Source organism: Eretmochelys imbricata, chromosome 1, assembly GCF_965152235.1.
Source record: "Eretmochelys imbricata isolate rEreImb1 chromosome 1, rEreImb1.hap1, whole genome shotgun sequence".
NCBI classification, from domain to species: Eukaryota; Metazoa; Chordata; order Testudines; family Cheloniidae; genus Eretmochelys; species Eretmochelys imbricata.
In genome coordinates, this window is record NC_135572.1 from 340,434,618 (window position 1) to 340,452,184 (window position 17,567).

The 17,567-nt window shown below is 39.1% G+C and overlaps 1 protein-coding gene across 1 annotated transcript in view; it reads right to left on the reverse strand.

The window, feature by feature from the left end:
• The window catches only part of PCLO (piccolo presynaptic cytomatrix protein), a 535,987-nt gene that overhangs the window by 39,382 nt on the left and 479,038 nt on the right, over positions 1 to 17,567 (reverse strand). Inside the window, exons 24-25 of the mRNA XM_077807877.1 lie at positions 16,577 to 16,718; positions 12,304 to 12,371 (exon numbers count right to left, since the gene is read on the reverse strand). Of these exons, the coding sequence (XP_077664003.1) occupies positions 12,304 to 12,371; positions 16,577 to 16,718 (210 nt within the window). The remainder of the gene's footprint in view (positions 1 to 12,303; positions 12,372 to 16,576; positions 16,719 to 17,567) is intronic.

Sequence of the window (17,567 nt, forward strand, 5' to 3'; positions counted from 1 at the left end):
ACAGGTTAGACAAACATCTGTTAGGGATGTTCAAGATAATACTTAGTCCTGCCTCAATGCATGGGAATAAACTAGGTGACTTACTGAGGTCCCTTCCTACATTTCAATGATTCTATCATTCTACTATGGGGTACAAGAAGACTTCCCAGTGGCAGATTACCCCATAACTGACTACTGCAGTTTTTCTTGCTGCTTCTTCTTCTACGGGCTACCATTGGAGGCAAGATACTGGACTAGATGGACCATGAGTTTGATCTGGTATAGCATTCTCAATGCTTTAAAATTAATGGATTGACACTGGCATAAAACCAGTGTAAGATCCTCATTATGCAGAGGGATTATTAGAGTGGCTGAGCAAATTAGATTTACAAACTCTGAAAGAATGAATGGCCAAATCCTTCACTTCCTACACAGGCAAAACTCCCAGTGAAATCACTAACCACTACAACCTACCGCCTTACAACTCTTCCCCATCGTACATATACAGATACTCTGGAGCAGCTATTGTGGATTAGCACAAATGAAAAGTCACTGGGATTTCTGATGGAGAACTAAGGGATTTGCTCCCTCCTCCATGCGAGACCAGCAATGACACATAAGTTCCAGGGGTGAGACCAAATTTGGCTGAAGAGCTCTGGAATCCACTGCCCAGCAGTCACAAGACTGAAATTTACTCTGCAGACTACAAAAGCTCATGGAACTAAAATGTGCTCTTGATGAATGGAGAATCCCACACACACAGCTGGGGCCAGTTCAGTTTAACCATGCTCTTCTCCTTGTTTAAAACAAGTTTTTATTTTTTTAACTGTTACCCACAACACCAGGGAACTGTTTATAGCACTGGGAATGCCCGATATAAATAGATCTCTTGGAGCCAATCTAATTCCAGGAGCCTGAACATTCCGAACATGACATAACTCAGCACAAAGGATTGACCTGTGAAGTTAGCTAATCAAGGTTGACTTCTTAACTCAAATCTAAGTTTCTGAGGTTACAGCTACCTAAATTAAATTTGAATTGTTGCCTTTGCTTCTGCTGCTAACTTGCTGCTCTATACAAATTCTCAGTTCAAATTGTTAATAAATCTTGGCCTTTATTTCGCTCTCACTAGAATTCTAAGAGAACTAGCGATGGCAGAATTGAAATCAGCCCAGGGGCGAGAAATTACACAGTACATGGTATATCTCAGAGAACTCTGTCGGACAAGATGGGTGATCAGAATTCCAATGGTAATGTGCTGCAGAGGATGACAGAACGAGGAGTAATGGTCTCAAGTTGCAGTGGGGGAGGTTTAGGCTGGATATTAGGAAAAACTTTTTCACTAGGAGGGTGGTGAAGCACTGGAATGCATTACCTAGGGAGGTGGTGGAATCTCCTTCCTTAGAAGTTTTTAAGGTCAGGCTTGACAAAGCCCTGGCTGGGATGATTTAATTGGGGATTGGTCCTGCTTTGAGCAGGGGGTTGGACTAGATGACCTCCTGAGGTCCCTTCCAACCCTGATATTCTATGATCTATGTTTTCTTGCATTTGTATAAACAACTGTCAAGAGCTAAAGGAAACTTGCTTATTTAAGTGAAGTACACTGAAGCTCTGAAAACCACAAATCAATGAGAATCTGGGGAATGAGAGATCACAGGGAAGGCAAGACAAAAATGCTGTTTCATGAAATAAAACAGTTACTGTAAATGCTATGGAGTCTGATCTCCTGGTTGTTCAATAACCCAGATCTTCCACCTTGCAGCATTATTTGTAGCCACTTAGTTGCTCAACTGGCCAACTGTTTTTAACTTAATTTTCCTGGTTTCGCCAATGTTACTTTATGTGTATAGTTCTGTGTTGGTCACAATATCTGAGAGCGTCTCTTTTGGTGATCACTTCAGGCCTGATTTTCCTCTCATGACAGTTTTAGGCTGATGTAACTCCACTGACTGAGGTGGAGTTAATTCTGATTTACACTGGGATGAGGGGAGAAGCTAGCCCACTGTCCATTTGTCTTTTACTGCGCATATTGTGGAAAGGTGGTACTGCCCCAACAAAATGCAAAAAAGCACATGATAATAAATAACATCATTCATAGATTACTGAGAATTCTCAGAACGCTTTGGGTGAAATTTGTGACCTACTGAAACTCTGAAAAATCCCCTTGATTTCAGTGAGGTCAGGATTTCACCCTTCATAAACACTAGTTATGTTTAGACAACTGTTTGAAGAAGTAGGTGTAATTTCAGTTACATAAAGGGGTAGACTGACACACTGACATACCACAGCATCTATTGAAATCGAAGTTGGACCTAAAGCTAATTAAGTGTGTTAATAAAAAATGTATAGATTTGATATATCAGAAGAAAGAAAGAAAGAAAGAAAGAAAGAAAGAAAGAAAGAAAGAAAGAAAGAAAGAAAGAAAGAAAGAAAGAAAGAAAGAAAGAAAGAAAATCTGGTATTTCAAATTAAAGGGAAAAAGGTCTTGCAAAAAGTAGTTTTGTTGGTAACTTTAAAAATCTGTTTCCTGATATCTTATCTTTAAAAGAGGAAAAAGGAATACTGGTTCTCTTTATACAGATATTATTTCCATTTTCTGCTAGAGACAGCAATTTTCCCCCCAAAAACCCTAGATTTGATTTACAGAGCTGTATTTTATTTAATCAATCATTTAGTATAACTCACCAAATGTAAGAAAACTTTAACCAAAGAAAAGATAGCACAAGCTGCTGTAAGATCATCATACCTCCATTGAGTTGAATTTACAGCAGCTGGCCCCAAGTAGACAAAGGATCTGGCCCACTGACAACGCTTTCATATTTTGGGCTTTTTCAGTCCACACATGGAATGCATGTTTTTTGCATGGAAACTCACGCAACCTCAGCATATGATTTTACTTTATATTTAATCTTAACTGAATTTCTTTTGGAATAATGGGCAAACATTAACTGGCAACACTTCATATTAACCTTTCCATTTCTAACTACTTTATTGCTTATTAAACTTTATGATACTCTACAGCACACTTGATAATCTAAATTAATGCCTTGTCATGACACTAAGCAGTTAGCCTACTCTGATCATGGTAATTTCTTATAGGAAAGAAAGTGAGCTATTAGAATATATAGGATTAGTAATGTAACCCTTCTGGTCATGTGCTATTGGCAGTAACAAGGGCTGGGTTCAAACAGCTGGGTGCCAAAACTAACAAACACCCCCAGCTCGAGCCCCCTCCCAGAATTTCTGGGATCACTAAATACCTTCCATGGGCATCCTTAATAGGCACTACTTCCCCACTTGCAGATATTCAGTTTGTGTATGAAATAAGGAAAACTTTATTAGGGGGAAAGGGAACACACAATGACCTTGGGAAAACACAGCAATAATATATTTATATGAATGATAAATAAAACACTCCCTCACAGTAACTTTGGCAATAGTCTGTTAACTCAGATCCATATCTGTCCAATAGGCAAATTTCCCTTTATCATGTCATTTCCTGCTTCCCCATGCTCTAAACTACACTCAGTTTGATGTCAGTGAGGAGCATAGTCCCAGAGTTAAACTAATCTACCTTTTACTCAAAATGTGTAACTCCTTCAAATAGACTTTGAGCAAAATGGGCTTTAGGGATAGTTGAGCATTTTACTCTCTGGGTCACACTGGGCAACATTTACAAGTGTTGATGAACACTTACTAACACAAGTAGCTCAGTTGATTTACTGTGAGTAAGTACCAACCATTACAAAAAAGAGTTGCACAACTGGGGCCCACAGAAAGTAGCTACAAGGACTTCTTTCTCCAGGTACTTTGGCCTGTCCTCTATATCTCTTTCCAACATAGTTCAGATTCCTCTCTCCTTATAGTCTCTGCCCTCAGGTCCAAATTCACCCTTAGTGTAAATTCCATTTGTTACTATAAATAGCTTCACAATAGAAGAAAATGCAGTATGATGAAGTCTAGACTCTTAGAGAACTCTACATTCAGGAAGTTCCTGATGAGGGAGCAGAGTGTATATGGAGGATGGAATAAAGGTTGAATGTTACACTGTAGTGTCTCTTTCCCTTTTAATGCTTGACTATTAAACATGGTGACAGAAGTGAGGCAGCGGCTGCAGGTACATGAAATCAGAAACTAAGACTATTGCATAAGAAAAAAACCCAACAAACTATACAGGACAAGATTTACAAGTGCTGGCATCTGTCATTCCGTCAGGATGGCCAGATACCAAGGGAGAAGCCCCACCTGCCTCCCAAGAATACTGAAACTATCAAGATGAGCTGAGAGTCCAATATAGCAGCCTACATAAAGGCGGTAGAATCATAATAACTGGATCACTGAGAATAGAAACTCAGGAATATACCAGAGTGATCCTGTAAATAACAAACACTGAATACTAGCCAAATATGACCAAGGGTATCAGACACCTGATGAGCATGTGGGGCAATGCAGGTCAAGCAGCAAAAAGACAATTAAAATATACAGTGTTCTCAAGAGACCTTGAAGCAAAGTAGGAATGGATTTTTTCATTGCAAACCACACAAACTACCTCATTGTGGAAGATTATTATTCAGACTTCTAGGAACTACACAAACTGTCAGACACTACTTCAATAATAATCACAAAGAAAGCAATTAAACATTTCAGCATGAATGGTATCCACGAATCTTTAGTTTCAGACAATGAACCCCAATTTACTTGCTGTGAATTTTGGAATTTATCTCAGAATTTGAATATTACATCAGCACTGTAACATAGCCAATCAAATTAATCATACCACATCATAATCATACCATAGCCGATCAAATGGCAAAGCCAAATCAGCAGTTAAAATTGCTAAGACTCTATTAACAAAGGCTGCAGAAAAAAAGAAGAAATATATAGCAAGCCATTCGTGAACGGAGAAAGACATCCATAGAATGCATTAGTAGTAGCCCAGTACATCTTTGTCTCCCACAATTCACCATGGCCTCCTCTCTTGGAGTCATGCATCATGGATGTCCCAAGCCATGGTGCATCATGGGAGATGTAGTCCAACTGGAGAGCCAGGCCAATAGAGCAGAATGGGAACATGAGGCAACTGAACTGCAACTCCCATGAGGCACTGTGGCAGCATATCCAAATCAAAGTATTTTGATTTTTGACTGAATATTTCTGGCATTCTTTTTTTGATTAATTAAAAAAACATTTTTCCATGGAAAGCTGAAATGAACGTTTTTATTTAGTTGAAAACCCAAGTTTTCACTGACAAACAATTTTTATTGCAAATATGTGGTCATCCTTAGTGGATAAGGAACTGGCTCAAGTCCACATAGCCATAAAATGACATTCAGCAGTGCCTCTTAGACTTCCTAGATCCTAGTCCTGTACACTAATAACATTTCCTCTTAATCACCCATTATTTAAAAATATATCTGATTCCTTTAACTTGTGTAATGAAAAGCAGAATTTCAGAGAGCAAAGGAGGAGCGCTACATCAGTCAACACAAGGTAGACAAATTGCAGACAAACACTTTCTTTCCCTGCTTATTTTCCATTCCTCTGTGCCACTTTCTCCCAGCACTGAAGCAATTTTTCAGTGCCAGAGATCATCCTTGCTGATATTTTCTCCTTTAAATATTTCTGGCATTGATTAATCTTATGCTGTGGGGAGCCCTAGATGGTAGATGTGAGTTAGGACTTGATGGCACAAAGCACGATAGGGATTTTATATCAAAAGGCAGTTGAGAAAAAAACACGTAAGGCTGAAACATTCTCAGCATACCAGCAGCTTTTTTTTTAAAGCTTTTAATGCAGAAAACAGGAAGTGCCTCATTTCATATAGCTCTCTTGCTCATTCAGCACCAAATTCTGGCATCTTTACTCACTCTGAGTAGTGTTTTATTCCACAAATAGTCCCATTGACTCAGTGTAAGTAAGGACGGCACAATAAGCCCACAAAGCCCGTAGCCTACTACTATTAAAAAGAACACTGTCTCTTGACTCATCGGGCTCTTGAAGCAAGATCTTAAAAGGATTTGAAAATTTTCTCTTGCACGGCACTCCTGGAGATGAATTTAAAAACTAAAAATATCTATTCAATCACAGCTAGATAGTATCGGTAACACTTCAGGTTGGCTCGTTTTCTCTGTAACGTCTTGGGTCAATATCCATTATGGTCAAATCAATTGTCATATGGACAGTAACTATAAACTTCTATTGATTAAAGAAAAATACTTGCAAGACCAGACCATGATTTAAAAAAAAAAAGGCATTAGCAATGGTTTGACATACCTGTGATTCTTGAAACATTTTGGAAGGCAGCAAATAGTGCAGGTATTATATCACCGTCAGACAAGCTCACAATAGCTGCTGCTAATAGCATAGATAGTTGTGAATACTAGTCTAAAATTGCCATGGAGAAGTTAGACAGAACTTCAGTGCTTATGTACAAAACCATTCCAGCCGTAGCTTAAGCTCTCTGCCACTGGACCTTCTTCTGAAAGTGCTTTATATATTGAAACTCTCATTACCGTCAAAAGGAGTTCCATACAGGCTGGGCTTTACAGAGTAATTTATAAGAGGTACATTTTAGAAACTGCTGGAATCAGCTGTCACAGCATAATCGGCCAGTGAGCTTTCTGAACTAATACTTCTCTTTTGGTGTTTCACTGGCTGAGTGTGTTGCCAGGCAATGTGCTACTAAAGAGATATGGAGCTGGCATTAAGTTGTAGCAAACAATAGATAAAGTTCTGTTAAACTAAAATAAACACAACCTTAATTCAGGACACATGGGATCATTGGGGATCATTCTTGCTAGTAAGGGGGGTTATGCATTCTCCTTCTCTCATCTCCTTACATATACCGAACAATTCAGTATTTACACAATGAATCTGGCTATTTCCAAACTCCCAGTGGAGATAAAACTTTTCAGAATCACAGGAACCCACTGGCATGGATATGAAACTCTTGTCTTGCCTCTATAGATAAACACCAAGCAAGAGAAAAGCTGAAAGGAGAGTGGAATTTTCCAGCCTCAGACATAATAAATAGGTTTGCTCAAGACAAAAAAATTAGGTGGAGCAAGACGACATGCATGGCTAATGCTGAAGAAAAGTGTAACATCCTGAAGAAAATGTGGGCCAAAAATATGTTTGTAAAATATTACCACTTAAAGGGCTACCAAGATCTTTGCCTGCATGGACTGTTCGTTCCAGACATGCCAGTCACACACAGGCAAAGTGTCTGTAGCTGCCCAATTGAACCCGACAGTTTAATCATTATCAAATCTTTGATTAATGGTAACAAAACACCTTCAGCTCTAATGTAAGCTCACTCCTTTTCACACTATCAGTTGATGTCTGAAGTCTGCTTCCTCAACCCCTCTCTAATGAATTAGTGGTCTCTTTTGCGGAGATTATCTACACATTTGTTTCAATTTACCCTGACAAATAAAAGCAGCTGCTTAGGTCACTATAAATGAGTGGCAAAGGGCCAACAGAGAATGCTCCCAGTGCAGGATCGGCTTAGTGCCAACTTAAACTCCTCTACACTACCTCTTCTCACAAGTCCGGCCATAATGGATGTGGTCATAGTACCCTGTGCTACAAGGATTCTGAAATGCCGCAGAGCCTATAGACAACTCAGGACAGACTGCCATGAGTTACAGCAGCTCCCAGGCCTGCCCTAACTTTTGCCAGGAACTGTTTTGTTCTCTATGGGAGCCTAGAAATCAAGTGGTGCAAAGGTGGCTAAAGCTATCTTTGGCTACTCCTCTTATCTTCGGGTTATGTCACTCAGGAGGCGTAGCACAGCATCTAGTCCCCTGAGACTGCTACAGTGGCATCAGTGTATTCTTGCTGCCTATTTACTTTAGGGGAATTCACAAATGTGTCAGAGAAAAAACCTATTCAATGTGTTGCTCCACCAGCTTTTTTATATCCTGCTCCTTAAGCTACAGTTGTTCCTCTTTAAAAGTCTAGATGTATCAAATATCAAATTGCATTCTATGCAGACAGTAGTAAAAATTTAAGCAAGTGCACTATCATCTAGTACTGTTTATTTGTATATGCACATACATTAAAATATACATCACCCATTATGTAAGACATCCATAGATAATTTTCTATTAAAGTCCTGTGTTTCCTTCCTAATATTTCTATTGGATGAAATTTAAATAGAGAGAGAGCGAGCAAGATGAACATAGACATTATGAATGACAACTTAGTCTATTTTAAATGTTTGTTTCCTTCTGAGCAGTGTTTAATTTGTAATGAAAGAGGTGCCAGGGCTCAAGCAATTATTTTTACTTTCATAATTACTGGTAAACACTGCTTCTGAGCATTGGTATTATTGGATATTAGAAACAGATCTAAATCACAAAATTTGGATCAAAATCTGGATCTAGATTTCAAACATTCTAAAGGTAGAGGATGTAAAGACCTGAGGGTTTTTTTCAAGGCATCTGTTACTGTATATAAACATAGAATGTGAATTCAATGTGAAGGAGGGAATATCTCAGGTGAGCCCAAATGTATATAGCTTTACTATTTATTTGATTCCTGTCCTATACTATACTTTGGCTCACTGAGCTCACTCAAAGGCATCATTAATTCCGTGAAGGTAAAATAAATCAAACTCTCCTTAAGTATAATTCAGGGAATCATATTTATTAGAATTATACTTATAACCCTACTCTTGCAATGGACATTAAGGATCACATTTTAACCTTAAAATTTCTTCTCTTCTTTTTTTTCTCTTTTGTCTGCAAAATTAGAGGTGCAGATAACTGCACAATTTCTCCTGTGCAGTGATATACACACCTTTAATTTTGGTCATTTAGACATCTAAGTACAGATCTGTAAATAATCTGTAAATACTTGCACATCTTAATGACCTACAAAGAATGTGCAAAATTTGAGAGGAGCCTTGCAAAACCTATTCCTCTCTTCTCTGTATTTTTTTAAATACCCTGCCTCCCATCTGTGACTTTAAACTTATGGGGGGTGGTAGGGCGGGAGGAGGGATTTCCTGGCCTTCTTTCCAAACATGAGACCGCTTTTCTCAGTTTAAATCCCTATATTTGTTTAAAGATATTTAAATGTGAAATGCCGATTTTGATACAGCTGCCTTTGGAACTGTTGAACCAAACTGCTGAACTACTCTGAGTACTAGTAGATGGAACTCATCAGATTGGTTCCAGCCCCATCTAAGGGCCTGATTCTTCTCTCACACCAGTATAACTCTTTTGGCTTCAATGGAGTTACTCCATACTGAGGCTTTGTCTACACTAGCAGTTTTGTCAGCAAAACTTTTGTTGGTCAAGGATGACGTAAGTTTCACAAACAAAAGCACCGGAGTGGACAGAGACTCCCTCCCGCCAACAAAGCTACCGCCACTCGTTTTATTATGCCAGTGGGAGAGCTCTCTTCCATCAGCACAGAGTGGCTACACAGGAAACCTTACAACGGTGCAGCTGCAGCAGTACAGCTGAGCTGCGATAAGGTCCGTAGTGTAGACACAGCCTTAGTCTAGTGTGAGAGGAGACTCAAATTCTGAGTTTTAATCACCACGTAGAGTGAAACAGTGCACAGGATGACTAAAAACCAACAATGCAGGAATTAAAAAATGGAAAGCTTCAATGTCTAAAGGGCAAACATCTTTTGCGTGGGAATCTCTTGACAGAATAGCCTAGCAGGCTGTACAGCACCAGTTACAATCATAGTAATATAATCACTTCTAAAAATATTGTTTAGAGAATAAAAAATATGCATAACACACTGAAACATAACTTTCCAGATTTTGGTGTTTATCCTAGGTGGCACCTGGGATCAGGGTACTAATCTTTCAGGCCCAGATTCAAGTAGGGACTTAATACTCACAAGTGAAAATGAGTTTCATGGACTCACTTTAGTTAGGGCTGGTCAAAAATTTTCCACTGAAACTGTCTTACAATGAAAAATTGAGGCTTTGACTTAAATTTTTTTCACAAAAACTTTCTCCACCCATTCTCCTACACAGGCCATGCTCCCCAGGGAGATGTCATGTCCCATGATGCACTATGACTGCCATGATGGGTGCAACTCCTCTTCTCACCCAGAAGGGAGGTGTTTATGCATCATGTAGTCTGCCCAGGGTGCCTGACCTAGAGGGGAGAATGGGAGCATGATACAACCAAACTACAATTCCTATAAGGCACTGCAGAAGCATTTCAAAACTGAAATATATGTTTTTAGAGGAAATATTTGTGATTTTCATTTTTCACCAGAAACATGATTTTTCCACAGAAAAAAGCCTCATCTTCCAACCAGCTCTAATTCTAATCACCCCCTTTTATGGACCTTGGCTTTATCTTGCTAATTCCCACCAACACTGTTCTTTGATAGTTCATTCTGTTGGTGTACCCATGACCCATTTTAGATATTACTGTCGGTATCTGCTGAAGAGATGCCCATGCAGGATTAGCAGGGGTGTTATATTTGTGGTCTGAGCAACTTTGGGACAGCTGTGCGGGAAACCTCACAGGCCACAGATAGACACATTGTCCTCGCTGTCATGGACACTAACTTTCCTCATAGATTTAAATAAAAAGATCCAAGATCTTCCCCATCAAATGAATATTCTGAAGGAGCTTCATCTGGGTACAAGACCAGCAGTCAGGCTGCAGGTTAAGATAGTCTCTTTATTTTAAAAGCGGCAAAGATCCTGTGGCACCTTATAGACTAACAGACGTATTGGAGCATAAGCTTTCGTGGGTGAATACCCACTTCGTCAGATGCATGTAGTGGAAATTTCCAGAGGCAGGTATATACATGCAAGCAAGAATCAGGCTAGGGTTAACGAGGTTATTTTAACTTAATGTTGGATAGAGCTGTTAGAGGGCTTATTCCTTCACCCACTTACTTCCCTGGTCCTTCTCGCATGAACAGAGAGCAACAATACCCGAAGTCCAAAGGTGCAAACAATTCGATGTTTATTGGGGTGAACTTCCAGCAAGCATGATTCCAGTTTCCTTCCTTAGTATCCTCCTTCCCAGCTCTGACACCACAGAGCCTTACACCTGTGTCCCTGTTCCCATTCCTACCCTTAGCTAAACATGATTCCAACTTCCTTACTCCCATTCCCTGTTCCCATTTCCCCCTTTAGCAAAACATGATTCCAATTTTCTTACCCCCATTCCCTGTTCCCATCTCACACACCCACATGCCCACCCCCACCCACACCCACACCCAGTCACTTCCTCATTGACTACAGATTATATAGTAAAACTTGACTTCTGCTTAGCTATACCTTAACCAATCATTTTCCTGAAATTTAACTAACCAATCCTAACATATTGTAACATGATTATGTAACCAATTATATCCCACCACCTCAATTAGTTTACACCCAGCAAAATTAATTATACAGCAGACAGGAACAATCACAGAACCAGACAGAGATTATACAGACAAACAACAGCAAAGTGGGAACTATAATGACAAAACAATACAGAAGTGAGGATTTCACATCCCAGCTATTGATAAGTGAGTTCTTGCCAGACAGGATGCTATCAAACTAAGTTTCCTTTTACATTGTCTAGGCACTTCCCTTTCTCTGGAGGTGATAGGAACTATCCTGTCCTGATAGTGCCTAACAGCCCAATAGCACCTTATTTCAGTGTGACTAGTTTGGAATGTGAGGATGTGACCGTTCGCTTCCCAGCTTATGGCTGCCTCTGCTGCTTAGCCAAAGGCCTGAGCCTAAGCACAGGGCCACAAACTGTCACAGTAAGAGAAGGCCCTTACACTGGCAGACAGTGGTTTTGATTCTTTCTTTTATACCTCTATCACTAGCCAAGTGATAAGAATACACCTAAATTCTTAGAGTATAGGCCTTTACAGACAGGCCTGAATATCTATATCCTAACAAGAGCCTCCTCATATTACATTTCATATAATAAGTGGGTAGCCTGAAATGTACTAAGAAGAGCCTGATTCAGTGTCCACTGAAGTCTTTCTATTGAATTCAGTGGGGGCATGGAATCAGTTCTATAGACTATATTAAGCATTTGTTTTCACTCCAGTAGCATGAAAGGCAATGAGAACTGCTGGGTGGGAATTCTTATTCATTGCAATGTGGCTCCTGAATGACCTTAAATTAACAGATACAGTCTGATTCTCATTTACACTAAAGCCCCTTGACACTACTAGGGTGTAGCAAGGGCCCTCAGAGTCAGGCCTTAAGACTGTAATACAAAAACAGATTTAGCTAATACTTCATAACGTGAAAAGTTGAAAGAATAATTACTCTTTTGTATAAACTGTCAGGCACCACTGTGTAATGTTGTTTGTATTTCATTTTACCTTCTGCATCAGTTAATCCCACTCCTGACTGCTTTACTGATTCTTGTCCATTCTGGCCCATCTTCCCTCTGTCGAAAAAAGCAGTTTTGTAACTGTCAATGAAGTCTTGAACAGAAGATACCAAAGCACAAAAGAAATCCTCAAACAGAAAGAGTATTGGTACAGTCCAAAAAAAGAAGAAACAATCACTTCCTGACATCCTTCAAGGGTGCCAAATATTTTTCAGAAATAACAGAAAAGGCAATAACTTTTCAGAGATTCTGATTGGACATGCAGAAATTCTTGTGTCTGTAAACAGCAAGTCTCCCATTGTCAACTGGAAGAGACTTCAGAGAAGCTACATTCTTTTTGCAGAAGCTTGTAATCACATAATCTGAAACCTTGTTACTTGATCAAATTCTACTCTCCCCACAGTCTATTATGGTTAAGGGGAAAGGTGAAATAAATAACACGGGTCCAGAAACTGATCTCTGTTACACAAGCATTATCCCATGTACATTCTAGTACACCAGACCCTCGCTAGAATGTGGGATTTGGGATGTGGTACTGCATTAACACGGGGACCACGTTATAGCGGGGACTGTGTTAAAATGAATTGCAATTAAAGTAATTAAATTTGGGATCCATGGCCGTGACTGCGTTATATGCGAATTCGCACTATATAAACACGCGTTCTAGCGAGGGTCCAGTGTATATCACAGCTTTTGGCCATATGCAGTGTTGTTGCAGTCATGTTGCTTGCAGGATATCAGGGAAACAAGGTGGGTGAGGTAATATCTTTTATTGGACCAACTTCTGTTGCAGAGAGACAGAAGCTTGCAAGTTTACACAGAGCTCTTCTTCAGGTCTGGGAAATGTACTGAGTGTCACAGCTAAATACAGGGTGGAACAGATTGTTTAGCATAATTAGTTAACATGTATTTCAAGGGACCATTCAAGGTGAAGTAGCCCCTTAACACCTCTCCAGTCAGAGGGAAAAAAGGAGGGAAAAAATGCCCCAATAACAACTATGTAGGTGAAACCAGTCAATCACTACGCTTTCCAATGAACGCACACAGAAAGATATAAAAGACAAAAACACAGTATCAGCCACGAGTGAACACTTTTCACAAAATAATCACTTCACATCTGACCTCTATTTATGGTCTATTACAATAATCTATAACACACAACCCCCCTCTTCCCCAGCTTCCCCCCCACCCCTTTCCCCCACTATGACTGGCGAGGTGTTAGCAGGCCTCTGCACCTTGCATGAGATATATTAACTACTTATGCTAAACAATCTGTTTCACCTTGTATTTAGCTATTTTTCCCAGATCTGCAGTAGAGCTCTGTGTAAGCTTGAAAACTTGTTTCTCTCACTAACAGAAGTGGGTCCAGTAAAAAATATTACCTCACCCACCTTGTTTCTTTAAGTTTTTGGTTCCATCATTCATGAGTCAGTGCTCTTATACCATAAGAGGTCTCCTCAGCAAGATATTTAAATTAGATTACTGTGATTTGTACAGTAAGACAAATTTTTGCTCAATCACAGTATTTCTTTAATAACTGTTGTGACACTATAGTTCAGGCTCGGAAGGGAAGGTTCTTTCATACTCATTGAGCATGATAAACAACTCATCATTTAGACACTGTAACCCTGATCTCATCAATTAGGTCTGATCTTGACAGCTAACCAGTGTGATAAAATTCCTTTGATTTAGAAGAAGAGTTATTTCTACTATTCACTTGGTTAATATGGGCAGGTTTTTATCTCTGTTACATAGGTGTAACAGAGATCAGTATCTGGTCCTGTTTTGTTTATTTCAATTTACTCCTTGACTATTCTAGCAAGGTGCAACTAGCTTTGAGGCATGATTACAATCCTCCAGAAAATAAACTTTGCAATTTTGAATTGACTCTTCCCATTTACAATGGGTAACCTTACAATATACCGTGAGAGAGAGATATGGTGCCAGATCCTCAACTGGTGCAAATCGGCATTGTTCCATTGTAGTCAAATGGAGCAGTGTTGAGCTACACCAGCTGAGGATCAGGCTCTTAAATTTCACATTACAGTAGGAAGTTGTCCTTCTCTGTGATAAAATAAAAAAAAATGAAGGGAAAAAGTAAATATAAAACAGATTTTTGAGTTCAGTTTAATTGCCTAGCAAAGTATTTCTTTTTTTCATACTTTATGAAGTATGGCAAATATGCTGTAGAGAATTATTAGTACCCAGGGTCAGATTCCCTGCAAATTGTGTTGTCATTTATCATTCTAGTTTAGTAGCATTTCACACCTGCCACTTTGCACTGGTGTAAAAGTCTACACAATGGACTGGGCAATGAAGAATCTGGCCCCTATTCTCCAGCAGGGTTTGGTATGAGTGACATTGGTAATTTTCAGAAGTTTCATACAAGCTCTGGCATTTTGATAATGAGAGATGCAAAAAATGACCCACCAAATGTGGTGATTTTATAAAATGCTTTCTTCTATTGTTATATAATTATTAATTTCCCTTGACGTTTGTAACAATGTCTAACATCTGCAATGACATGCTTCTAATTACCTACCTCATCAAATAATCCCCATAGTATCACTGTTAAATTTTTTTTCTTAGCTAGATATTCAAATGGGCATCACCTCTAGGCCCAAAATAAGAGTGGTTTAAAACTCAGGCTTCCCTAACATGCCATGAACTTATATTTTATCTTTAGGAATCATTATAAAGTAATTATGCATCTAGGTTGTAAAATACAATTTAAAATAATTTTTGTTCCTCTGAAGTACAATTTGTTTTAATCTACAGCAAGGGTGAGTGAAAGATTCAATAAAAAATTAATCAGATGGAACTTTACAGCCTGAGCTCATTTCTCCCCTCCCCTAAATTGCTGAAGGGGAAACTTAAAAGTAGGATTGATAGCTCTTTTCCTTTTTAGCATCTAATAAGTTACAGTCATTTGCCATTCCACTACATTTCAACAAGGGATAAGCACTTTGGAATGTCACAAACTCGAGAGAACAAATTGGTTTTGTTTCATTTATAAATTCAAGAACCTTTAAAAAAGTTGCTTTCATCTCCTGTGCATCCGATTTCAGGACTGCAGAGCAAGAACTGATAATAGTGTGCTCAGAAAAGGCACAGGAAAGGAAGATTTACTTGAAAAAGTTCATTAAACATTAGTGTGGTTCCGGGCCAGTATTGGGCTGATAGCCCTGGCACTGGCAAAGTGTGGGTCTGGTTTAGAAATATGGGGTCAGAGTCACAGCTGGAGGAAATCAGAGTTTCTCTACTGAAGAGAGGTGCTCAGCGTCCACACACCTCTCTAGCAATGGCAATCATGTTGCTGTTAGGTCTCAGACAGCCCCATGTTTTATACTCCCCTCTGCAGAGGGCCAAAGGGTGCCAAGCCATAGACAGTACTCTTCCTAGCAGCATTAACTGACTCTTAGTACCACACAGTGGTGGAATTGGGTGCTGCAGGGAATAGGGTAAATATGCATAGCCAGCAAGGGTGTGACCAGCTAGCTCTTCAAAGACCATTGGCAAATGTTTCATGGACCAGACAGAGTCTGAAAACAATTGATCTATTTCCTTCTGAAGAGTGTTAACATCAGAAGGGGAGAGGAATTATCTAGCATGATACAAGGGGTATAATTAGAAGTAATGGATAAAGTTAACAATAATAAAGCTTAGTGTTGTAAAATAAGGATAAACTTGCTGATGGTGAAACTTGTTAAACTGTGGAGAATACCCCTATATTGGCAAGAGAAGGGATATGATGAAGAAGTCTTCCTCAAACTACTACGATAATGCAGACATGGGGCTGCACCAAAAACTCCATTCAAATTCCTAAATTTTGGGGAGGTTTGGATCCAGATCTGGATCTGAATTTTGCTGTTAGCACCTGTGTCTAGAATGGGGCCAAACTAAAAACCCAAATTGAACATCCCCAAATTTAGCAGAAGTTCTGCTCTCCATCAGTGCTTTGTGACTCAAGCCCATCTCTACAAATGTGCACAAAAAGGGATGAGGATGAGGTTGCTCCTGGATTATTGCAATTAGTTTTTTCTGTAGAATCATGGGTGTAGTGGGCTTGAACATTTCTAATTGTGCAACATTGGAAAATGCAATTACGGACTCTGACGAGAGTCCTATCCAGTTAAATGCTATTAGCTGTTAGATTGTATAACAAGTCTTGGGAAGAAATGACATATGAGGAAGCCTGAGGCCTCCAAGTGATGTACATAGTACTGTCAGGACAATACAGTGTATTAAAGAAAAAGCCTTACATCCTTGGAATAGGAAACAGATTGTTCTCCCCTGTGGTGCTGCTGCTTCCTTCGCTATCCATGCTATATCCACTGCCAAAACTACTGGCTGACGAGCCAGTGGAGACAGAACTTTCTGTAGGTCGGTGGTTGGTAGACCTTGCTGTACAGAGCAGGAATAATGGGTTACAAAAAAGCTTGTAAGGTATAAATGTAATCAATGTTAAGAATGAGCTATTCATCACAATTAAATGCTGCAAACACCTTTACGCTCTACTTTACTTCATATTCATTTGACAAAGTGAGTAGGATAGTCGTACAATGAGAATCCCAATGTACCTTCCTGTTATTCTTTATGAAACATTCCTTCATTGAATTTGATGACTTTTGATATAGTACAGGGAATCCAAAGGAAGTACCATCGATACACCATCTAGTCCCACACAAATTGTGTACGGAAACATCCTCCTCTTCAGACATCATATCATTACATTTCTCAACTGCTCATGAATATCTTTGGTATGCCTTGAGTTTTTAAGCACAGCACTTAGCAATTTAGTAAACTGGTGCTAAACCTCTATTTCTTAGGCTAATTTCATGTGGTGACTGTATGTCAACTCTAAAGAAATTATTTTTGCTTTAGATGCTTTATTCTGGTTTACTATTTTTGATACTCCAAACTAATTAATTGTCCTGCATTTGGCCCTCGGCAAGTTGAGAAATATACACAGATGACACACTGTGACATTACACTTAATAAAAGAACAATGAACAATATCTGTTCACACACTGAATAACACAACTGCCCAGGAAAATAAATATAGGGTTTTTTTTCTTGAAAAGATAGCTATGGATGGCACTTTTCACTTATTTTAGTAGAATGGATATAATGCTGAGGATAGAAACATTTGTACTAGAAGCTCTCACTTTAGTAAAGTTTTGCTGTCATCTTGGTCAGCCTTAAAACTTGAAGACAAAGAATTCAAAGGGATTACATTTATACATGAAATGT